The following is a 24,913-nucleotide window of genomic DNA, read 5'->3' as shown; positions in this document are numbered from 1 at the left end:
CAGCTGATATTTTATGGTAGAATATATTGTTTCATTGTGTATATCTATTGTCTGCTTTAAGTGTATCAACTGTAGTTGCTAACATATCCTCATGCAGAATTAAGTGACTATTCAACAAAAGCTCTTTACCGTGAGGGCAGCTTACACCTGTTTATTTCCACTGGCTGCTGTGAACCTTAAAAGCCCAAGTGTCATCCCTATAAACATTCTAAAATTAATATTGTAATGAAAAATACATATAACATTAGTTACTTCAATAGTAACATCAATGCGCCAAGTTACGGAAGTCTCATTCGAGTGGTCGCCATATTGGCTGCATCTTCTGTCCGTGACGTCACACTGGGACATTCGCTATTGAAAACACTCTGGGCCACCTACTATGCTACAATGCACAGAAGCCTTCCGATGCGCACATCAACACATTTAGCATCCCTGACTTATTACGCATTATGTCCCCCCTCCCCAACTATTGTTTTTTTTTTTTTTTTTTTTTTTTTTTTTTTTTTTTTTAATAGCTGTATACTCACCTACCTGTCATTTGGAACCCACGAAGCTCTTATCCTTTGCATCTGTGCAATCCATTTTTCACGATGAACTGGGCCTTTTGGAGAAGTATGAAGAGCGAATCCATCCTCCCGAGTGTTCGAGCAATATCCAGCAATACACGAGCCGGCATTTTGGCTAAGACGAAGGAACAACGAGCTACCTTCCAGCAGGTAAAACTAGTACAAACAGACGGGACAGCTTGACTGTGCTACTGCCCTGTACGTCACTTCCTGCTTCTTCTCGAAAACAAATCCCTCAAGTGGATTTTCATGGCGAGTTACAAAAAACTATATACGTTAAAATCATGTTTTGTGGCAGTCGGTATGGACCCAGCTTTTTTTTTCCATTAATAACGTACTAAAAATCATGCATTTCATGACAGTGGACCTTTAATTCTCTTGATACTACTTGTAGAGCTCGTCAGCTCATAAGATGGGTGACAAAAGATTATCTGTCTGTCTGTTGGGCCAACACCCAACTCAACTGTATCACCGCCTCAGTCCAAACAGTACCTTACTATCCATTATCAGAGGTTGAAAATAGCAGATTGAGGAATACACTTCGAAAAAAATGTACCTCCGAAAAGACGCCAGCATATTGTGGAAGCATACAGGAATCATTGTCTTCAACCTTGAATGTTGCATACAAGAAATCAGGAATTGCACTGCTCAAACCATCCGATATCACACAGGCTAAAGATGTGAAAATATAATATTTTGAAGCCCTGAAAAAATAGCAAGGTTATCCAGGTTTTACTGTTTGTGCACATATCCCAGTCTAGTCACCAGGGGGTAAAAAAAATGGAAAACAGGGCTCTAGGCCAACTCCAGTTAACAAAAGAGTTATTTTAATGCAGCAGTGAAAGTGCTTCTTGTAGCTTTTCATTTCAGAAAAGGTAGTTTAATTTTGTTTTTGTATATCAAATGCACCTGTCAGTTGGTTATGAGTAGGAATTAGCTGACCATCCCAAAGAAGCATCTTTCGCTTAAGGTACCTTAGCCCTTTTTATTTGGACTGGCTGCTATGGAACTCTACCTAGTTGATACGAAAGGTATGTGTAGATCTTGTACTCATAAGATGGGTGACAAAAAGAATATCTGACTGCTGGGCCAGCTCACAAAGGTCACATCTCTGCTTCGGTCCAGAGACTACCTTACCTTCCATTAGTAGAAAGAAGTTGATAATAGTGGCTTTGTAAGTATGCCTAACAAGACTTTCACTTGAGTTGGCAGCATTGGCTTTAGCTGTGGTTTGTAATACAAAAAAAAAATAGTGGAAATTAGAGTGTCTGAGATGAACTTGGATTTCTGGACATTTCTGGATAAATTGGCACCACAACAGCCTGAATTTGGACTGCAACCTGAAACTAACATTTTTCATCGAAGTTAAGTTATTGAAGGGACAATCCATGCTCTTGAAAATATTCCTACTTGCCACTATAAACTGTACCCAGTTAACAAGTGAAATGAAAATCTCAGACCAGTCTTTACTTTTCCTTTGCTACCTTCTTTTCACTTAGTTTAATTCACAGTGAAGGATCAGCCGAGCCAATAAATGAGGACCACAGCTCCACTCTGAGTCTTTAAATTCTCAATCACAAACAATGGAACTGTCAGTTTATACTTATATGACTATTTGTCAACAAGCTACGAAAATGATACACCATTTCCCAATGCAACATTTAGACAACCAAGTTTTCAGACGTTAGATTACAGCATTTATCCTCCATGTGTACATATTAATTTTCATGAAGGTCATTCTAACCCTCCTTTCCCAAGATAGCCATATCGTACAGTCTACTTTGTCGGCAGGATGAATAGTGAAGAGGGATTAAGGTTTATCAACATTTGCATCTTATTTAAACACTTCCCGCTTATCACACCAAATGCGTATATACTGGCATTAATGTGTTAGATCTCAGGGCATGATGACTTTGCTAAAAAGGACAAGGAAGATGAATTGGGCTCTTATTTGGACGAGATAAAGAACTCCCACCACTTTTTACTGACCTGTAGAGATTCAGATTGCCTTCCAAAATTTGTCTAATGACTGAATGCCAAAGTGCCAAATGCCCATCTGTTCTATGCTATTATAGTTCCAAAAACAACTTCACAAATTCAGGGGAAGACTAAGCATTACATGACTCAAGACATTGGTTTTGACTGCCCTCATTAGAGAAAACAGTTTAGATAGCAAACTCCATAATGGTTAAATTCAAAGCCATCAACGTGGACTGTAAAGGTGTGTGATTATGCACACAGCACAGCAACAGTTCGCATAAGCAGGACAGATAAGACCAAAACCTGTTCATCAGGACTTCACTTTTCATGATTAGAGAAGTTGTACGATGAAGAAATGAATGATGTAGATTAATAAGTGATATAAATGTGATATTTTGGGATGGATCAACCAATACTAACTTCTGATTATTTCATAATTTTGAAACATTTCCTGATTCTGAAGGGCAAGAATGAAGTCGGACCACTGGTGTCCAAGTTTCCTGTGTGAGATCAAATAGCCACTGAGCCTTAAAAGTTCATGGAAGCACTGGCAATTTTATACCCTAACTGGTCCATCTCATAAACAGGTTAGTATCGCCTTAACATCTATAAATGGAACCCACTCTGGGTGTTTAATGACAGATAGCATTTTCTTAAAGGGGACACTTACTGTTGCAGGCAAGCTTCCTGGGAAGCACTGGCTCACTCAAGACCAGAGGGACCACAAGAAAAAGGACAACTGAGCAGTTTTTTTCTGCATATTCCATCGTGGGCCTCAGGTGAGTGTTTAACAGAATATGTGGCTCCATTTACAGCCATTTTCATTTCAGCACAATCTAGGCCAAACCACAAGGAGAAAAAAAACAAAAAAAACTATTAAGTTTGGGGGACATTAATATTAAGTTGGCGCTCACTGAAAGAAGGGGGGAAAAAACAACTTTTGGCTGCCCAAGTGATGGAGTGCTGCTGTGCAACATGGGGCACGCTGACTGAAACTAGATGTAATTAACAAGAATAATATTGTCTCTATTCTCAGACTCTGAGACCATGAGTGTGTGATAGGAACGGCAGTATAATCACCAGGAAACCAGCATAATCACTTTTATTTTTTGCAGAATCCCGGATTGAGACAGAGGCACGTAATTATGATAAGGTTCTTGGTAGACTAATTACCGCAGAGCAGCCCACCACAGTTCAAGTTCGAAAGCTGACCGTTTGACTTTTGCTCTTTCTACTTACTGGCAGACACTCAGATATCTAAAAGTCATCCAAATACGAAATTTCCCCAGCTGCAACATACCTCTCGATGATGTCTGCGATGACACAGGCAAATAACTGCAGGCCCTCTGGAAGCTGCAGAGCCACTGGAATGAGAAGAAGATGCAAACAAAAAAGAAATGATGTACTTGTGTTTTGAGGAATGGCAACCTGATATCAAGTAAATGTGAGGCAGCAAAGCTATTCATAGTCCAGTGTGCACCACTGGCAGGGAATTATGAGATTTCACAGCAATTTCCCCTCTGCCACACTCGCAATGTTGGTTTATTTTACAGGCCGGTGGAAAAAAAATAGTCTGTACCAATACCCACAGTTTTATTTTATGCCTTCTTCTTCGCCCGTCACTCTGTGCTTGCTAGTTTATGGGATCTCTCTGCTCCCCCTCCCCCCCATCTGTCCAGTCATAAACCCTAATTTTGCTCTCACATCCATGGGGTGGATTTGTCCTTTCATTCACTTGCAAATACAGTATAGGCCACATTGTCGCTGTTTTATTCAGCTAACAAGGCCCCAAGCAACCGTTAAATATGGATGAACTGATTGATAAACTACTGATGCGCCTACTGATGGTTTCACATGTTTACAAATGAGGCCATCCAATATCCTGATGCTCCACCAGACTAAGAGGAACCAATAAGAAAAAACATTATTCCTGGTTTCATGTAACTATCAAGAGACGTATTTTAATAAAGCAGCCAAACTACCTTGGCCGTCATCATCTTCTGCATCCTGACAGCAGGCGGTGAAGTGCTGCTCTTTCTGCATGCATACTAATTTAGGGAAGGATTACACAAATGATGACTGTGTGCAAATTCTGCAAAATTTGCTCATGTAAATGTGGGGGCAAGTGATGCACGAAAGGGGTGCCACCTCTATAAGGCAGCTGGCATTATAAGAAGAAATACGTTTAAAGCAGGTTAAGTTTAATAAACATGATGTCAATAAAGCTCTCAGCATCAGCAGAAAATAATTACGACACTTAGTGGACAAATGATGTGGTACCTATACAACTGGAAATTTTCCTCTAAGACATTAGAAAGGAATAAACGTAGCTCTGGTCCTAACTGGCTGTTGAATTAAATCTGGCAAAAGAATGTAATTAACCTCACAAAGTCCAAAACTTTCATTTCTTTTAAGACTATGTATTGTTTTACACATACAACAAATGAAAATGTTAAAAAGTGATGGTATAAAGTTTATTCATATTGTTTGTGAAGGTACAGTGACCTTTAAGAAACGAGGAAGTCAAGATGTGTCAATACAGGCGTTCATTACAGGCTTTGTGGCGTTAAATGCAGTCAGAGATAGAATGGTTACAATTTCATGTAGTAATCTGCACAGATCTTATGACATACGTAACATCGTTACGTAGAAACTGTTTCCAAACATCCTATAATAGGATTCTGGTTTGTTATTTGACTGAACTACAGTATAGTTGTGACATTTGATGCTCACAAAATACCTCAGTCCGGTAAAACACAATTTGGTTATCTTAAGGATATATGAATAGTTCAGACACAAAAGCAGATATATCCATTTTTTAAATCAAAGACTCTACAGAAACAACAAAATAATGATGAAATAATGAAAAAACATTCATTGTTGAATAGCTTTTTCTATGGCCCAATAACACTCAGCACAATAAAACATGGCTTTGTATTTGTTTTGTAACCTAAAGAGATCCAGTATGGTACCAAACTATTTTCAATAAAAATAAAAAGCTTGAAAATATATTTGAAAACCTTTAAAGTCATTCCAAACTTACGTTTAAACATTGCTGTGATCGTCTAATACTGCCGTGAAAATAATGTGATCACGCTATGATTATTGGTGCTCTGGAGAGAAGATAGCGGCACACTTATAGAAGAAAGTTTTGACGGTGGTGGGTCAAGGGTTGCTTTCATGAGCTGCAATTTTAGTGCATTTCCTTTTTCTACCTCTATTACAATAGCTTGCCATAGAGAAAAGCGTGACAAAACTATACAGTGTACTGTACCAAAATCAGCATCGAACGTTAGAGGAGACATGACAAGAGCTCCAGTAAACAGCCAGATGAAGATATGACACGCCCCTTTGAAGCTGTGGGCCTACGGTGATTCTAAGCTGATGTCCATGTATTGCCTTTAATGGGGACCAAACCCCTACAACTCTGGAGGCATGCCAGTTAGCTGGGTGGCATAAATAGTGTACATATCTGTGAGAACAGCCGCACAAACCAAATGCCAGTCTACAAAGGGGCATTTTGAGTTCCAATTGGACATTGTTTTCGATTAAAGCTTCCACTGTGTATACAAGAATGTAATTAGCGCCTTCATAGAATATGTTTAAAATCAACTTTTTTGGGCCACCTAACAGTAAAGACCTTTTGTCATTAAAAATTTAAAAACTAATAATACTTTTTGTAAGAATTGGGACTTTTCAAAAGATAACTTTCAACAATACAAATACTAATACCAGTCAGTTCGATTGCTTTTCAAAAGGAACTTAGTTCAGTGAGCCATTCACCATTGATGATAAAATTACATGAAAATGAACCTGATATTCAGCATATATTTTGAAGTGATGTGAAAAAGTGTTTCCACCCTTCCTGATTTTCTCTTTTTTTGGCATATTTGTCACACTTAAATATTTCCCATCATCAAACACATACAAAGATTAATCAAATACAAGTAAACTCAAAATACACTTTTTCAATGATTTTTATTAAGAGAGGAAAATGCAAACATACATGGCCATCCATGTGTGAAAAGGTGACTGCACTCCCAGCTGGAACATAACTGGTTCATCATACCCAAATTCAGCTTCTCTAATCAAACATGTTCGCGATTAAGAATTCACTGTGGGACGTGCCCGACAAAGTGAAGTAGACTAAAAGATCCTCAAACCTACACATCAACCAGATATCTGAAGAAATTCAGGAACAAATGTGAAAGAAAGTAATGGAAACCTACTAGTGTGTAAAAGGTTCTAAAGCTATTTCTAAAGTGTTGGGACTCCAGCAAACCACACTGATAGTCATCGTCAACAAATGACAGAAACAATGAACAGCAGTGAACCTTCCCCGGAGTGGCTGGCCGACCAAAATTAACCCCAAGAACACAGCAACGATGCACCCAAGAGGTCATGAAAAAAATCTCACGTCATAATCCATAAGGACTGCAGGCCTCACTTGCCTCAGTTAAGGTCAATGTGCAAAAATGGGCTGCATGACAGCGTTTGAAGACAAAAAAAAAATGCTCAGCAAAATGAACACTAAAGCTCATCTCATTTTGCCAGAGGAGATCTTGATGAGACCCAACACTTTTGGGAAAATATTCTGTGGTCTAATGAAACAATAGTTGAACTTTTTAGTAGGTGTGTGTTCCATTACATCTAGTGTAAAAGTAACACTGCATTTCAGAAAAGGAACATCATACCAACACTAAGATGTCGTAGCAGTAGTGTGATGGTCCGGGGGTGTTTTGCTATTTCAGGACCGGGAAGACTTGCTGTGAAAAATGGAACCATGAATTCTACGGTCTACCAAAAAATCTTGAGGGAGAATATCTGGTCATCTGTTCGTGACCTCAAGCTGAAAAAAACTTGAGTTCTGCAGCAGGACAATGACCCTGAACATCCAAATCCATCTCTGAATGGCTGAAAAAAAAACTGAGGACTTTGAACTGGCCTAGCTAAATTCCTGCTCTGAATCCTTTTGAATTGCTATGGTATGCCTTTAAAAAAAAACAGTTTATGCTCGAAAACCCTCCAGTGTGACTGAATTATAGCAATTCTGCACTTATCAGTGGGCCAGACTTTATACACAGTGCTGCAAGAGACTCACTTCAAGTTATTACAAACGATTTATTGCAATTGTTTCTTCTAAGGATGCCCAAACCAGTTATAAGGTTTAGGGGGTGATCACTTTTTGACACAGGGTAATCTAGTTTGGGATTTTTTTTCTCCCTTAATAAAAATCATTTAAAAATGGCAGTTTGTGTTTAATTAGTGTGTTTGACTAATATTTAAATTAGTTTAATGATGGGAAACATTTATGTGTGACAAACATGCAAACAAAATGAGAAATCAGGAAGGGGCAAACATTTTTTCACACCACCACAACTACTCAGCATAACATCTTTTAAGTGTCATGTCTGCTCGTATCTTTTCAGTTTTACCATTTACATGGTCAAACCTGTGGAAAAGAAAGAAGGTTTAAGATTGTTCGACCAACGAAAGGTGTTGTGCTACATCCAAGATAATAGCAGATATCAAGGCAACACAATGGCTGAAAAGATACAGTGTACATGAGGACAGAAAATGGACAGCAGAGAAGCCTCGGTACGAATAAGATCTTCCACCTCGCATGCTTCAGCGAGGTCAAAGATTTCCTCTACAGAGGCTGCAGCTGTAAAAGCTCGAGCAAAAGCAGAAGCAGCCCAAGCACGTCTGTCTTATGCACAAAAAGAAATGACACTCAAGGTAGAAAAAGCACAACTTGAGGCCAAAATGGATATACTCTCACTGCAACAAGAAACAGCAGCAGCTGTAGCTGAAGCAAATGTCCTGGAAGCTGCTGTTGAAAGCAGTGTTCGAAGCAGCAGAGATCTTCACCTCCAACAGTTGTTTGAACCTCCAGCTGACACATTAGAGCGCACAAAGGAATACATAGCCACTCAGGTTGACCCACCATTCAATCAGTCATTGATATGGAATGAAACGCACCGTTACGAATCACCAGATGTGTATTCTAGTCGACAAGCACATCTCCAAACAGGGCACAGTGAACCTCGAGATGGCTTTGTTTCCACACCACATAAAAGCACAACATCTGCACAATCACGGGTCACTCCTGCTAGCGGTTTATATTCAAACAATATCCAAGACAATCATCAATCTTACACAACAAGCAACAGGTCATCCCATAATCTGGCTTCCAGCCATATAAATCTTCAGCCCATCCATGAAAAAGTGAAAGCAGTTGAGTTTGCAAGATATTTAGCTCATCGTGAACTCGTCTCAACAAGTCTGATAAAGTTCAATGATCAGCCATGCAGTTACAGGGCATGGAAACAGTCCTTTATGAATGCAATCAGAGACTTGAACATCACATCCAGTGAAGAGATGGATTTGTTGGTTATGTGGCTGGGAAAGGAGTCAGCCGAGCATGCCAAACGTATCAGGGCTGTCCATGTGACCTCAGCAGACAGAGGACTAAGAAGAATATGGGACAGACTGGAAAGCTGTTACGGCGCTCCTGAAATGGTGGAGGATTCATTGTTTCAACGAATTATCAGCTTCCCCCAAATATCCAACAGAGATTATTTAAAGCTCCATGAACTGAGTGACTTCCTCATAGAATTGAAGGCAGCCAAGGCAGATGGAGACCTGCCTGGCCTTACTTATTTGGATACAGCACGAGGGATAAAACCCTTGGTTCAGAAGTTACCGTTCAACTTGCAAGAAAAGTGGCTCACTGTTGGAACAAACTACAAATTACAACACCATGTATCCTTCCCCCCTTTTGATGTTTTTGTCGACTTCATTGAAAAACAAGCTAGAATTAGAAATGACCCAGGATTTAAATTTAAAGGTGAAATTGAGACTTCAAAATTAGACGGAACCAAAAAGAAGCTGATCCACCACAACGAAGTTCACAACACCAATGTCTTGTCTTTTGCTTCTCCTACTTCTGATAAACCACACTGTAAGGCTGATGATACTAGGAAACAGTGCCCCATTCATAAAACACCTCATCTGCTGCGAAAATGTCGGGCCTTTCGTAAAAAGCCGTTGGAGCAACGCAGAGCATTTCTGAAAGAGAATGCTCTGTGTTTTAAGTGTACATCTACCCAACACAATGCAAAGAATTGTCAATTTATTATAAAATGCACTGAATGTGACAGTGAGAAGCACATCGCTGCACTTCATCCTGGACCAGCACCATGGATCCAGCAGCCAAGTCCCTCTACACAGCATGGGTGGGAGGAAAACCCAGAACCTTCTGCAGAAGTCAATGCTAACTATACAGAGGTATGTGGTGGTGAACAAAGCCACAATTCCAGCTCAAAGATCTGCCTTGTTAAAGTGTACCCCAGTGGCCAGCCCGACAAAGTCTTGAAGGTTTACGCAATCATTGATGACCAGAGCAATAAATCCCTTGCGCGTTCAGAGTTTTTTGATGCCTTTGGCATTAAAGGCCCTTCAGCTTCATATTCCCTCCGAACCTGCTCTGGAGTGACAGAAACCAGAGGGAGAAGGGCTTTAAACTACACAATTGAATCCATGGATGGAAAAGTGTGCATCTCTTTACCAAGGCTGCTAGAATGTGAGGACATCCCCAACAACAGATCAGAAATTCCAACACCTAATGCTGCAGCCAACCATGCTCACCTTAAATCAGTTGCTTATCACATCCCCGCACTGGATCCAAATGCATCCATCATGGTCCTCCTCGGGCGTGACATCATCTCAGTCCACAAAGTCCGCAAGCAAGTGGAGGGTCCACGTGATGCTCCCTACGCTCAGAAACTAGATCTCGGATGGGTTATAATTGGCGATGTATGCCTAAGAGGTGTTCAGAAATCTGCCATAGTGAGTGCTTCTGATACCATTAGAACAAAACAAAGGAACACTACAGTCTCCAAGTCCTGGCCAAAGATATTTCCAGGTCCTCAGTCCCCATCCACTAAATAGAACCTTGTCAAGCAGATACAGTATGGTTCGGAAGGTGATGATTTTGGCTCTCCAGTGCTTCAACAGACCAGAGATACGAGACTATGTCCATCGATTAATCACATCACATTCCTGCAATTAATACAGAGAACAAAGGACAAGAGAAATAGCTGGGTATATCTCCTGCTATTTAAAATTCCATGACCGAAGCTCTTTGACAAAGTTCAGGCCTTGAAAAAAGGTGGTGGTATTGCTGTTATTTTTAAGTCATTACTTCAGTCAAAAGAAATTATACAGGGTAATTTTAGGTCCTTTGAATATCTGTGTTTTTTTTTTTTTTTTTAAAGGTGACCCAAAGGTTATTATTGTAATAATTTATAAATCTCCAAGATACAATAGAAAATTTATGGAGGATTTTTCAGAACTGCTGTCAATTATTGGTACTCATTACAACAATTTTTTCATAACAGGAGACTTTAACATTCATGTTGACGACAACATGTAAATAAAATTCAAATAACTCATTGTCATCCTGAACACATTTGACCTCTCGCAACATTAAGTATCCAACTGACACTCAAGGTCATATCTTGGACTCGGTTATCTCTTAAGATGTAGAGACTACAGTTCAATTGAGGTGTTGTGCCACTGTCTAAACCAGATAAATAACGGTGAGCAAAAAATTTCTTCAACAAAACTGAGGTAATTGACCGCTTACCTGGGCTCACTATCTTTAAAAACCAAAGACTAAGTCCAAAACCTTGGTGTTCTGATAGATTCCAACCTGACTTCCAACAGTCATATCAAATCACTTACTAAAACTGCCTTTCACCATCTGAAGAGCATAACCAGAGTGAAGGCTTGCATGTGTTAAGCAGACCAAGCGAAGCTCATCCATGATTTTATCCCAAGTATACTTGACTATTGTAACTGACTATTGTGACTGGACTCCCCCAAAAGAGCATTAAACAGCTGCAGCTCATTCAGAATGCTGCAGCTTAGTTTCTGACCAGAACAAAGAGGTGAAAGCATATTATTTTCAAATATTTTTATTTCTTTATATTTCAATGCTTTTAATTATGTAAAGCACAGTAAAGCTACCAAAGTTATCTTGGGTATGAAATACACTATACAAATTTGCTTTGATTTGACTTGCTTTGAATCATTTTCCTTTCTGAGATTCATATTTGAAAGAAAAGCAGCGATGGGACAGCACTTTTTCCGGTTCATGCAAAACAGCTACCAAAATAAATATGATGAAATAGTGCCCCAATCACAAATAAAGAAGGAAGATGGCAATGGGGAAAGTTGATTTGAGATACAAGTGATCTGAGTGATTACAGAATAGATAAACCTAAAAAAAAAATCAAGGTATCATTCTATATGGTATTTATTATTTGTTGACCAGAGTGTAGTTTGTTTAATTAGATGACAAAAATGCAGTTGAGCTAATTTTTCATTTTTCATTTTTTGAAGTGGGTGTATCATAGCCATCAAGTCTTGGATACTAGGAGAGAATGCCCTCACCCTCTACTGTTTTGTTTACGGTTTAAGTCAAGTCTACAACAAAATACTTAAAGCATATAGTACAAGACAACTTGGATAGCTTAATACAGGATAATATTCTAAAAATGGGCAAGGAGCTAAGGTAATTTATTAATTTAAAGAACCAAAGTAACAAATGGGCGGAATAGTGGAGCAATTGTAAAGTGTTGGCCTCACAGTTCTGAGGTCCAGGGTTCGATCCCGGGCCCGTCTGTGTGGAGTTTGCATGTTCTTCCTGTGCCTGCGTGGGTTTTCTCTGGGCACGTCGATTTCCTCCCACATCCCAAAAACATACAAGATTAATTGGACACTCTAAATTGCCCCGAGGTGTGATTGTGAATGCAGCTGTTTGTCTCTATGTGTCCTGCGATTGGCTGGCAACCAGTTCAGGGTGTCCCGTGCCTCCTGCCCGTTGAGACCTCAGATAGGCTCCAGCACTCCTGCAACCCTCATGAGGACAAGCGGCTAAGAAAATGGATGGATGGAAGTAACAAATATACAATCTACTTATTGGGAGTTAAGTATGACTCATTTACATCATTGCTTTATATTTATACAATTACACTTTGTGTGTGTTTGTAGCCGTTGTGCATAATTTTATATCATATCATCATCTATTGTATCATTTCCGCTTGGGTTTTATTGCAACCCTTTCTTGTCAATAAACCTGTGCACAAGAAGTTTTCCGAGTGTTTGATCAAGGAAAAATGTTACCGCAAAGCTAGGATATTAGTACATAAAAGGGTGGCACATCACCAATTCCATTTTCTTGTCAAAGAGCAAATAGTTTTATTCCATTTCCATTTTATTGAGTTGTTATATATAGCTATGAGCTACTTTGCCAATTATAGAGTAGAGTTAAAGCGTTCATGAAGGTGACGGTTTGACTCCGGAACAAATTGTGGCTGGAAAAACTGTATTCTACGGTGCGGCCAGCGTCCAGAATGGACTCTGTTGGAGGTTGCGTGGTACAAAAACAAAATAAAAATTAAATGACAGAATATCGTAAGCACAAATGAAATTAATTTATTCATAACATCGTAGAGAATAAGATTGTATGTTTTTTTTTTCCCCATGTTATGCCAAGAAAAAAAAAATGTTTTTTTTTTCAAAGTAACCTTAACATGGACCCATTTTCCCACTCAATGCAGAGCACTAGATTTGATAAAAAATAAACAAGTAAATACATTTTGAGAACAGACTTATACGTGACATGTGGTAGAGCGAATATTGTGCATTGTGTAACCAAGCTGAATGGAAAAGCATACTCCCTAAATGCATGTACAGCAGGATTTGGGATTGTTTAAAGAGGGTTATGTGTTTGTTGTCTGGAACAGTGTGATGTAAGGAGATTTTTAGATTTGTTTGGTTTTCAGATGGATTCAATATAGTACATTACTCACATCACCAGGGACTCAGTAACTTGCTTGCTTGAGTTAAATTTTAAAACAGCATTTACAAATGATTTTTCTATAAGACACTTGCAACACCCCTGTTAGAAACCTCAGCTCCCTGAACCTATCAACATTTAAACTGAGCGAAAGCCACTGCAGCACAGCACGACTGTCACACACCAATGTCTGTACATTTTCAAAGACTGGCAGAGGCAGCATTAAGCAATAAAAGTATGAGATGGAGTGATGGATGGAGCTGAGGCAAAAGCAGGGGTGGGAGCGCTCTGTATAGCTGAAAAGGTTTAGGGGTCACAGGCAGACAGTGAGAGACAGGTCATTACACTAGAAAGGGCGGTTTTATTAGTGGAGAAAGGTTTCAGAACACACCCTATCCACAGCTGACAGAGGCAAAGAGGGTTCTCTTTGTTGCCTCAAAAACGTGGAGAGGATACTGGAAGTAAACGTCTTCAAGTTTAATATGACGTTTCCAAGATTCCAATTAAGTCACTGGTTCCAACCTCTTTTTGGGAACCTCAACATCCAAAAACTGAGCTTTCACAGGCACGTGTAACCTAGATCGGTAATTTATACATGCCAAACAACTATCCCAAAACTCAATCTAAAGTGTTCCCTGGAAAATAAATTGAAGAAAAAATGAAATTGGTTGGACATGCCCCATTGTGATATGACATGGGGAAGATTCCCATGCACAGATGAGAAAAGGAAGTCAGCCGTTTTGAGCTAATTCTAGGGCTTTTATTAGAACATTCTCAAACTAGAGAATTTGCCAAAATAAACTCAATCCTAGAAATATGGCGAATGCTAAATCCTGAAACTGTTTCGCCAACGCCGACAGAACATGGCGTCAAAGTTCAATGATCGTTTTGAGGATTAGGTGTGAAAAGAGAGTGATAAACATTCATCAATGCTTACCTATTGCCATTTTTCTCTTATTCTTCCTTGTTGTTACAACTAAGTGATCAGTGACAGACACAGTGATACGTTGTCAGATTTACTGTATTTACTGCATGAGATACAAACAGCTACTGCCATGCCGCCGACAGAACTCATGATGTAAACCCAAGTGGATCGACCGCAAATGAGACTAAATTGGATTATATTCTAAAAAAAATGACTTAAATTAAACTGTATTTAATTACCAGTACAAGCATAACCACAAAAAATGAATAAAGAACATGGACACACTGTGCTTGATTGTGTACTTAAACTGCATGCATTACTAAATGAACATTACACAAAGAGAATTAAAAGAGTAGACAAAAGCAACATGACAAATGTCAATCTGGATCCAAAGCATGTTTTGTTTAGTAAAAAAAAAAACAAAAATCTGAAGAAATTCTGTATAACAGCCTTGGGATACCCCCCCCCCACCAACATATTCAAACAGCATTCTAAACATTGTGAGATGAAAACAATATCATGGCAGCTATTTCCTACTATGCTTTGCCCAATGGTGCATAAAAATAAATGTATCACATAAAATAATTGGAAGCAACTAAAAGGACAAAAAAAACAAGTCTGCATCATGCTGCTTATTGTGTGATAGCCCAAGGAATGATTCAAGACAAGACTGTCAAGTGAGCACATCATTTGGCTGCCTTAGTTGTGCAAAGACCTTGGAAAACAGACCAACTCCCTGAGCATTCCACAAGTCTCTCTGGAAAACATGGCATTCTTTCAAGGCTGGAGAGACACTTCAGGTCTTGCTTGCTTGCATGTTTGGGCTCCATCCATGTGTCACAATTATTTCTTTTGTTTTTTTATGAGCCAGCCTGATTTGGTAATCATATTTTATAAGGCCGTGTGATTGTTGTAAAACATTTGTTTTGTGTGCATAAAGCACAATCTGATTGTTTTTGTTGTTCAATCAGTTCTTCTATACTGATAAAACACTAAACTGGGAACAGTGCCCGATATGCCAAAACCAAGACAGTAACAATATCAGATAACCTTAACAGTGAATGTGCCTACAAATGGTCGTTTGTTTATAGGTGCCCTGCAATAGAGGTCGTGCACCTACGTCATCAAATCTCGTCACTGGGCGGAAGTGCCGGTCAAACAAACCATTCTCATTCTCGTACACGGAAGCGCATTGCGGCCACACGTTGAACTTCGGTAAACCTCTCCGTGACAGACTTTTTTTTTTTAAATATCCATTGTTCTCAAATGAGTCCAATGCATATTTAAAAAAAGAAAATAAACCACTGGGATAGGCTTCAGCCCCTGTACATGGAAGCGTGTTGCGGCCACACGTTAAGCTACATAAACCTCTCTGTGACAGACAGTTTATTTTCTTTTTTTAAATACACATTAGACTCATTTGAGAACAATGCATATTAAAAAAAAAAAGTCTGCCGGGGAGTTGTTACCTAAGATTAAGGTGTGACCGCAACACACTTTATGTACGTTTGTTTTTTTTTTTTGTTTTTTTTTAAACGCATTGTTTTCAAATGAGCCAACTTGGCATTATAAATTTGTTGGTTATTTGTCGATATGATTTATGCAATTGACGGGCAACCAGACCATGGCATAGCCATCCATACACAGGTGGAATAGGGTATAAAAGTAAGGAGGACGTTTCAAATGCAAACCTAACATCCTTGTCAAAAGTAATAATAACGTGCATAAAATCAAGACTCTTAGGCTTGACTGCAACCAAATCCTTCTTATTTATACACTCGGGTAAATAAGATAAGAAGCCAAAATAAAATTTACTTGTTTTTGTTCACCACTTGAAAAGAACAGTGGGTTTTTCTTTTTCGAGGCCAAGGCTGTCAGAAGGAACAGATGGACGTGAAGAGGAACAGAAGGAGACAGAGGTGATAAGTTGTCTCGCTTCAGTCGGGGAAGTTGAGGTTTGATTTAAAGAAATGAAAAAAAAAATACCAGGGGCAGCAGTGTTTTGAAAAGTACTGCATTGCCATCTGCGCCACTCCACTAGAAACAGGGCCAAGTTAAAAACTTCAATGAATACTCTCGCAGCGGTCAGGGACCTAAACCCACTGGAAATAGCAAAGATTTGTGAATAGACACCCTTGCAAAAAACTTTTTTTAATTGCCTATAAACAATTGTTTAAATCCAGTGGTAAGGTGCAAAGTAGTCTGCACAGCCCCCACACAGTTCAGAGATTGAGCTCACCTCTTGTTGCCTTGGCTTGTCGTACTCTCCACACGGTCTTGGGGATCTCAAAGTTGTAGTTTGCAGGTAAGGCTTTCATGGCCTCCCGCAACTCGGGATCCTGCAGGATTTCATCAGGAATCTGATTGGCCACTCGGCGAGGTCCTCGGACTAAAGGAGAATGTTTCATTACCAAAAACTGTCCATTTCAAACACAAAGTCAAACTTCACGCTTTACATTTGTTTCAAATGCGTCTCACGCTCTCATAATACAATACCAAGTGTCAGAATGCATGAGGATACAGACCTCAAGTCAAGTTTTCAGTGAAAAACAATTACCTTCAGATGATTAGCCGTATATTAAAAAAAGAGTAATTATCGTTTCTGATAAACCCACCGCTGCTGTTTGGGTTGGATCAAAAGCCCTGTGTTCTATCCATCTGTCCACCAAACAGTTATTGCTAATTGCCATGTGTTTAACTGACTACAAAAAAGAAATGGAACACAAGAACTGAATCACAATAGCCCAGTCGACTGAAAAAAATTACTTTAACCATTAATCCATCCGACCATTAATCTCTGAAGTAAAACCTATTGTGCAGTAGAAGCAATTAGTCACACCCAAAGCATAATCCCGCAGCATACTAATGATAAGCCGTAAAAAAAAAAAAAAATGCCCGTGGTTCCGATTTCCCGACTGACCGACCCTAACATGCTTACACCACGTAATAAATATGTCAGGGGCATGGTTGTCTACAGCCCCGTGCGCAGTGAGCAAGCATGACCCCACGCGCCGCTGCGGAAGCACAGCGTTAAATCGGGTGTTTGGCAGCAACCGCGGGGAGGGAGGCTGGCCGTGCCACTTCCTCGTGCGTACTGCTGTACTTTGTTGTCCCCAGATTTTTGTATTTAATCCTTGTTTTTCATTTCCTTGTTGCTAGATCGTTATGTGTATTCACGAGCGACAGCTAGCGTAACTGCCTTGTCCCATGTTATAGCGTTACTGAGCCATGTCAAGTGAAGTTACGTTTTCATGTTTTGCCAGATCCAATTTTTGATATTGTTTCATGTTTATAATAATATAAATATTTTGTAAAAATTTAAAAAAAAAAATTAAAAGAACTACCGATCCGAGTTCTGAAATGTAGGAAACCACAACATTTTGTTGGCGGGGGAAGAGGGTTCTGATTTATCTAGGTCAAAATTATTTTTCAACTCAAAAACCTGGCGTGTATTATTTTTACAACCAATGGACATTCATTCCTGCTTTTGTAATTTTCCTCGAGAGCCTACAGTATTGTATTGTTTAACGAGAGGAAATATAGTATAATACGATTGCATGGAGCTTAAAGCCCGGGTGTCATCCCTATAAACATTCTAAAATATATATTGTAATTAAAAATACATATAACATTATTCACTTCAATGTCTATACGAAAAAATAAATGTGAGCAGAGAGCGCGTCATCCATGCGCAAAGTTGCAGAAATGTCATTCTACGAAATCCAAGTGGTCACCATATTGGCTGCATCCTCCGTCCGTGACGTCACCCGGAAATTCACAAATGAAAACATGCGGTGCAACCTAACTATGGGAGACAAACGCGCCCCTTCTGACACGGAAGCTCTTTTTGAAAAGGAGAACACCACCCAACCGAGTGAAGTTACTGGGGCAATATTACACTATTGTTTCGAGCCCTTGGGGCAATATTACACTATTGTTTCGAGCCATATTCAGATGATATGGGATCACGGCCAAACCGCATCCCCGTCCGATCCACTTCTGCTGCAGAGATGAGCCATCGCGGCTCATCGCAGCCGGCAGGTTTGGTTTATGACGGAGCCGAGCCATGCTGCTTTAGAGGGTTGTTCAAAGCCGCCGAAGAACTTGTTGAACACCGTCGACCCGGGGCACATTACTGCCTACCTGTTATTTGGAACCCACAAACTCTCGTCCTCTGCACCCATGCAATCCATTTTTCACAATGAACTGGGTCTCTTGCAAACTTATGAAGGCTAAATCCATTCTCCCAAGTGTTCAAACAATATCCAGCAATCCAATGAGCCAGCATTTTGGCACACGAAAGAAAAACGAGCTACCTTCCCGGAGGTAAAACTAATGGAAACAAACGAGTCCACTAGGGGGCACCTCTGTCCTGTACATCACTTCCTGCTTCTTCTTGAAAAAAAATCCCTCAAGAGGATTTTCATGGGGGGAGTTACAAAAAGCTGTATACGTCAAAATCATGTTTTGTGGTGAAAAAACACATGGGACTATATTGGCTCTGGGTTTTTCATTAATAATATACCAAAAATCTTCCATTTCATGACACTTGACCTTTAATTTTTCCTATTTTCTTTTCCAAAGATGTATTTCATGAAGAGTCTATTTATTAAGAAATATTGTTCGGGAGTAGCTGTAGAGCGTTGGCCTCACAGTTCTGAGGACCATGGTTCAAATCCTGTTTCCTCCAGGCACTCCAGTTTCCTCCCACATCCCAAAAACATGAGTTCATTGGCGACTCTAAATTGCCCCTAGGCTTGATTGTGAGTGTGAATACTGTACTTGTTTGTCTCTATGTGCCCTGGTAATGGCTGCCAACCAGTTCAGGGTGTATCCCACCTCCTGCCCCATGAAAGCTGGGATTGTCTCCAGCACACCCGCAACCCTCAACAGGATAAGTGGCTCAGATGGATGGAAGTTTGGAAATATCTACATTTTCACATTTGTATTATTATATTTTTTACATTCATACTCTCCCTGTTCTTTGTTCTGAATGTCTTACCAGGGCGGCACCGACTGCCGGAGACAAATTCCTTGTGTCGTTACACACGTGGCCAATAAAGCTGATTCAGATTTTTTTTTTTATTTGAAATTCAGAGGTTACTAGGTAATCAGTATTTCAGTACTTTATTTCATCAAATACTTTCTTACTCAAGCATTTATTTGGAGGAACTTGAATCAATCTTAAGTAAGATTATTCTTACTGGAGTACAACATTTGGCAACCCTACCCAACTTTGTGTGTTTACAATGACAAAGATTTACATTATTCTTTACTTCATAACTAGGGAGATATGTCACAGTTTAAAAAAAAATCTGATGTAAAAACCAGTCCAAGTAATCATTCTCTTTAACTAACTTTAATAACTTTGTACTTCACCTCTTGTGTGCGCCATAAAAAGGGTGTTTTTTTTTTTTTTTACTTGCTTTGAACCACTGGTGCACAAGTCTTGTCGATATAAAAATGTATCATGTTGGGATACTTTCGTTTGAATACAACAAATAAGAGTGTCGACACTTTTCTCCCCCCGTGACCCAAGTGAGCATAAGTGGCAAAGAAAATGGATGGATGGACAGTTTTGTCCTTCCTGATGCATTGCCAGCTCGGAAACGGTAGATATTCATTATGAAATGACTCAAGAGTCGGGAAAACGTTTGTGTACTTTTTTTCGACACGTCATGATACGAAGCCTGGGGCGTTAATTTAGTCTCGTAAAATGTGCCATCAACCCCGTTTCCTTATTATCATTCGTCCGCGGGGGCATTTCTAAAACTATTTCCAATCGCTAGACAGATGGTGGGTTCGTCTGTGTCGCTAACCTCACAATCAGCATTTAAAAACAAACAATATATCCGACTTACAGACATAACACTTCCGTGTAAATTCCCTGTACACATATCTGTGACTTTCGTCAATAACCTTAATAGTGGAACTGAGCAAAAATTACCTGTTGGCTTTTTGACAGGAGCAAGGACCACTTCACGCGAGGGGGCCGCCATGTTTTCTCCCCACTCCAACTCGGAAACTACGAGTCCAAAGCAATCGATAGAAGAAACTCGGATTGTCCAGTGGCAAACAGAGATCGAAGTCGCGGTGAGCAAAAGGACAATCTACGGAATTAATATAAACACAGATCATTTTATACACAATGTATTCATTTAGATCTAAATGAACAAAATGTGAAAATATTATATTAATACGATCAATTTGGGATTGGGTAGCTTTTTTTGTGTGATTTTTGTGTCTTTCGGTCTTGCTGTCTCTCTGCTGAAGTTTAAATATAGTTTAGCACCACGCATGATTGGGCTCTCCTGCCGGTGCGTCTGTCTGGCTCTCGAGCGAGAGTGGCTGAGCCCGCTGGAGGAGAAGGAGGAGGAGGAGGCGGGATGAGGAGGAGGGTGAGGCGGCACAACATCACTTTCTCCCTCCTTGAGCGCATCGGCGTGCTGGACGGATGCAAGGCACGGACTTCTGACTGCACACATACAACATCTAACTATTATCAGACTATGTTTTAAAATGTACACTATAGATGCATCTCTGGAAATGGCTGCTTTTATTTTTATAAATTATCGTTTATTTTTTGGGAGGGATGCAACTGGAGCAACTCTGGCTTGGTCGAAATGAGTATTGATATTTTTTTTTTCTTTAATTATTATTGGAAGAAGCATTTTATGACCACGAATCTTCCTTGGAGTTATCATTGTTGTTTCGGACTGAGGGGACTGCTGTGAGCCCGTTTTACAATGATCGCCACCAGGTGTCAAATTTGCCAATAATCCGCGTTGGACTCCGTGGAGATCAGAATAACCCCTGCACAACGGGAGAGACAATTAAGTGACACAAAAAAGAAAAAGAAAAAAGAAAGAAAGTGGGGGGTCTCCGGATCAACTTCCAAAAGTCTGGAATATTTGGATCGATGATTTCCAGAGGACAGAGGAGCAAATCCATTTAAACCGGCAACATGTTCAAAAGGGGTGAGTGAGATTTGATTCATAATGTGCTTATTCGCTTAGTTCGTGTACGTGGTTATCTCTCCTTGTCACAGCTATGACATGTGATAAATGTCCGATGCACACGTGCGGGCGACGCGTCGTCGTCCTGCCTGACTTGGAGTGCAAATTTCATGAATGCGTGCATGCACGACAAAGTGCTTGTTGTAACACAGCTGATGCCGCACTGCAGCTCATATGACTTGTGCCCAGGTCAGAAGGCTGACCAAAAAAAACATCTTACAGTCATTATTATAGTTTGACCTGATGCTCCACAAGGTTATTGACCCCCAGCCATACACTACATTGTTTAAGACTCCTTTTCATCTCATGTATATTTTATTGTGTTTCTTTGTTCTAAATGTTTATTTCTTTGTTTTCAAATGCTTTCAATCATCTAAAGCACATTGAGTTACCTTCTGTATGAAATACACTATATAAATATATTTGCTTTGCATATATGCGACCAACCCAGAACAACAACTACAAAAAAATAACTTTTAATATCAAGTTCCAGCAGGAAAAATGCATTTTGCATCGTATATTTTTATTATTTTCTGTCTGGATCACTTTTATGGGCCTGTCCGTAGAAGATGGATGGCAAGAGCAAAGACATTAATACTCATAAATCCACTCATATATCGATCTAATAGTCACTGCAATCCATGCTGCTGCTGAACGATAATTAAGGGAGTGAAATCAAACTTGACTGACCCTCCGCTCTGACTCGTTCCCCACCCCAAGCAGGAATGGACAACATGGCCACAGACCCTCCCCATGCACTTGAGGCCACCACTAAATTAGGTATTTTCAAAGCAATCCGACGTAGTAAAACTATAAATACGATACATAAACAAGCATAACAGTGAGATTCCATTGAGGTCATGCTAACGAGCTAACTACCACTTAATAAACATTTCAATGTGTTTTCCCCCCCTTCTTCTGTTGTAATTTCAACTACTAAAGATACCCAATTAAAAAAATGCAAAAATACACGTGAATCCCTTCGGTACCCTGTTCGTGAGCAGTTATGTAGCTTCAAGATGAAAAGAACCAAACTCAATCCCCATTTTCAAAAATTAAGCACGGTTCAGCAGCAAGCAGCGCGTCATGCACTATCGTGGGAAAAAAGAAACGCAATGACAGTACATGACGCCGCCATCAAAGTTTGAATATGCACATGAGGCACGTGATTTTGGCACAGCAAACATGGCTGACAACCCTTGCATGTTGACCTGCATGAGGATACGTTACAAAGAAGTTAATCGTGGGTATGCTGACAGCAACAACAAAAATATTTCTGATAGATGAGCATCATAATACTTGAAACAGGGTGAACATATAGTAACATATTTTATCTTTTCTTGGAAAATGTTTGTTACAGTGACATGTCATACAACCAAGAAAAATAATATATGCAGTAGGGGTGTAACGGTCTGGCACAAATACCTGTCCAGTGTGTGTGTTGGTTTTAAGTTCACCATTGAGTACAGTACAGTAACAAAATGCAAAAGACTCACCCAAGTTATCTGAAGTCAACCTTTTGTGGAAACAGGAACACATTTAATGGTGTAAAATTAAAACAAAACTGCAATAATATCTCCACAAAACAGCGTGAATTAGTACACTGTGAAAACAATATTAGCATTAATTCCATTTGCCTAACAGAGCCTGTTTGAGTTTTGCTGAAAACTGCATTTCCACGACACCTGTGTTTAATTGTTGTTTTTTTCCCTTGCTGCACTGATATCCATATTCATGTGGTGTTGCTTCAACTGAGATTGGCGTAAAGCTAAAAGCGTATCGATAGCTAAAGCCTGAGCTACAATGTGTGTGTTTGTGCCGTGGATGTATGGCGATAACACATGGCAGTTATACTTCCTGTAAAGTACCTGACACAATGACTCACAAAAAGTTAGGATATCATTTTTTGGTTGAAAGCTGAAGATGAACTGAAAAAGCACTACACTAGAACCTTTACAGGTCAACTTAATTTGACCTTCTCCAAAGATTGCTCAACTGTTAAATGCTTCGGACCTTTTTGCACAAGTTTTTGATTCTCGAAAAAGGAGCTCGTCAAAAAAAAAATAATAAAACCACAAGGAGGCCCACTTTCATTCCCTTTGTTCACCCTTCCATTGTCTCTATTGCAAAGCTCTTATGACAACATTCTGACACTTGAAACTTGCTGTCCATTTCCCTCTAAGAACATCCTGTTTGAAGCCTTGCAATGGGAAGGTGATGTTCATCGATCGTTAGGTGCCATCTTGGCCTCGTGATATGAGAATGTGAGGAGTACGACAAAGGGGACAGATTCAAATTGAACCAGGAAATCAATTGCATTTTGTGGATAATATACCTGTTGTAAACTTTGCTGTTCAGCTAATTTTTCGACCAGAATAAGTTGTGTGAAACAAGTTGCAACATAAAACAGTTGGACATGAACATTCAAAATTTCAGAGAATATCAAATTAAGGTCACCTGTAAAGAGTATAATGGGTTTTAGGTTAGTCCTGTAATTTCACCTGATAGAGGTGTATCTCTCATTCTAGTATTTAGTCTTGTATATGATAATGTTGCAGCACGGTGGCGCAGCTAGAAAGAGTTGGCCTCACAGGTCTGAGGACCGGGGTTCAATCCGGGTGCCGTCTGGTTGGAGTTTGCATGTTCTCCCCGTGCCTGCGTGGGCTTCCTCCAGGCCCTCCGGTTTCCCCCCACATCCCCAAAACATGCAACATTAATTGGACACTCTAAATTGCCCCTCGGTGTGATTGTGAGTGTGACTGTTTGTCTTGATGTGCCCTGGGATTGGCTGGCAACCAGTTCAGGATGTACACCGCCTCCTACCCATTGACAGCTGGAATAGGCTCCAGCTCCTCCCCGTGACCCTTGTGAGGATAAGCGGCTAAGAAATGGATGGATGGTTGGATGGATATGATTTTGGAACCACACCGTGCAAGCCGTACATCTGTGCCACCATTTTGTGATATTCAGATCATGTCATTTCGGTGGAGTCCAGAGGGGCTTTCCTGCCGCAAGAACCTTCGTAGGAACTTCCTTAGCTACTCTGGTAGTTTGAGTTCCCCATGCCCTATCTGAAAAACTACCAGGGTATGAAAGGTTCCCGCCTGGGTTATTTAGTTTGTCCTGGTGGACAGGGTCGTCCTAGAGCTAGCAGCAACTCTTCGAGGGGGTGGGCTGTGCTGGGAAATGCTGATTGGATGACGGGCATTTATGCAGGCATTTACTTTTTCAGTCACAGTGCTGGCATGTGGTGTTATGCAAGGCTCAAAATAAGAGAAGTAAAACACTTCTATGCATCCTTTTTCTGAGCCGTTTATCCTCAATGGAAGAGCAAACCTTTGAATAACAGATTGAGCATGGCGGTGGCCCATCATGCAGTGTTGGACCTCGCCACGGCCTTGCGGAAGTCAGGTATTTTTTAAAATGTATTTGTTGAACCTTATCCAGGTAAAGCATTTGCAACGCCAACGTGGCTGCAGACAGCAGAGTAAAACATAGCAAAATAGAAGATAATACAAATACAAACTGGACAATGTGATATAGTAACGTGCAATATTAC

At 40.0% G+C, this 24,913-nt stretch overlaps 2 protein-coding genes across 3 annotated transcripts in view; one reads left to right on the top strand and one right to left on the bottom strand.

Annotated features, from left to right (window-relative positions):
• dph1 (diphthamide biosynthesis 1) overlaps positions 1 to 20,445 on the bottom strand; it is a 69,625-nt gene extending 49,180 nt beyond the window's left edge. For both annotated transcript variants that reach the window (XM_061827108.1, XM_061827109.1), the window contains exons 1-3: positions 20,286 to 20,445; positions 16,578 to 16,727; positions 3,847 to 3,910 (exon numbers count right to left, since the gene is read on the bottom strand). In XM_061827108.1, the coding sequence (XP_061683092.1) occupies positions 3,847 to 3,910; positions 16,578 to 16,727; positions 20,286 to 20,337 (266 nt within the window). In that variant the 5' untranslated portion in view covers positions 20,338 to 20,445. The remainder of the gene's footprint in view (positions 1 to 3,846; positions 3,911 to 16,577; positions 16,728 to 20,285) is intronic.
• rtn4rl1b (reticulon 4 receptor-like 1b) overlaps positions 20,296 to 24,913 on the top strand; it is a 175,593-nt gene continuing 170,975 nt past the window's right edge. Inside the window, exons 1-2 of the mRNA XM_061827107.1 lie at positions 20,296 to 20,431; positions 20,612 to 21,315. Coding sequence (XP_061683091.1) covers positions 21,303 to 21,315 — 13 coding nt within the window. The 5' untranslated portion in view covers positions 20,296 to 20,431; positions 20,612 to 21,302. The remainder of the gene's footprint in view (positions 20,432 to 20,611; positions 21,316 to 24,913) is intronic.

This window comes from Syngnathoides biaculeatus, chromosome 8, assembly GCF_019802595.1.
Source record: "Syngnathoides biaculeatus isolate LvHL_M chromosome 8, ASM1980259v1, whole genome shotgun sequence".
NCBI lineage: Eukaryota > Metazoa > Chordata > Actinopteri > Syngnathiformes > Syngnathidae > Syngnathoides > Syngnathoides biaculeatus.
This window is presented reverse-complemented; position numbering and strand designations above follow the sequence as displayed.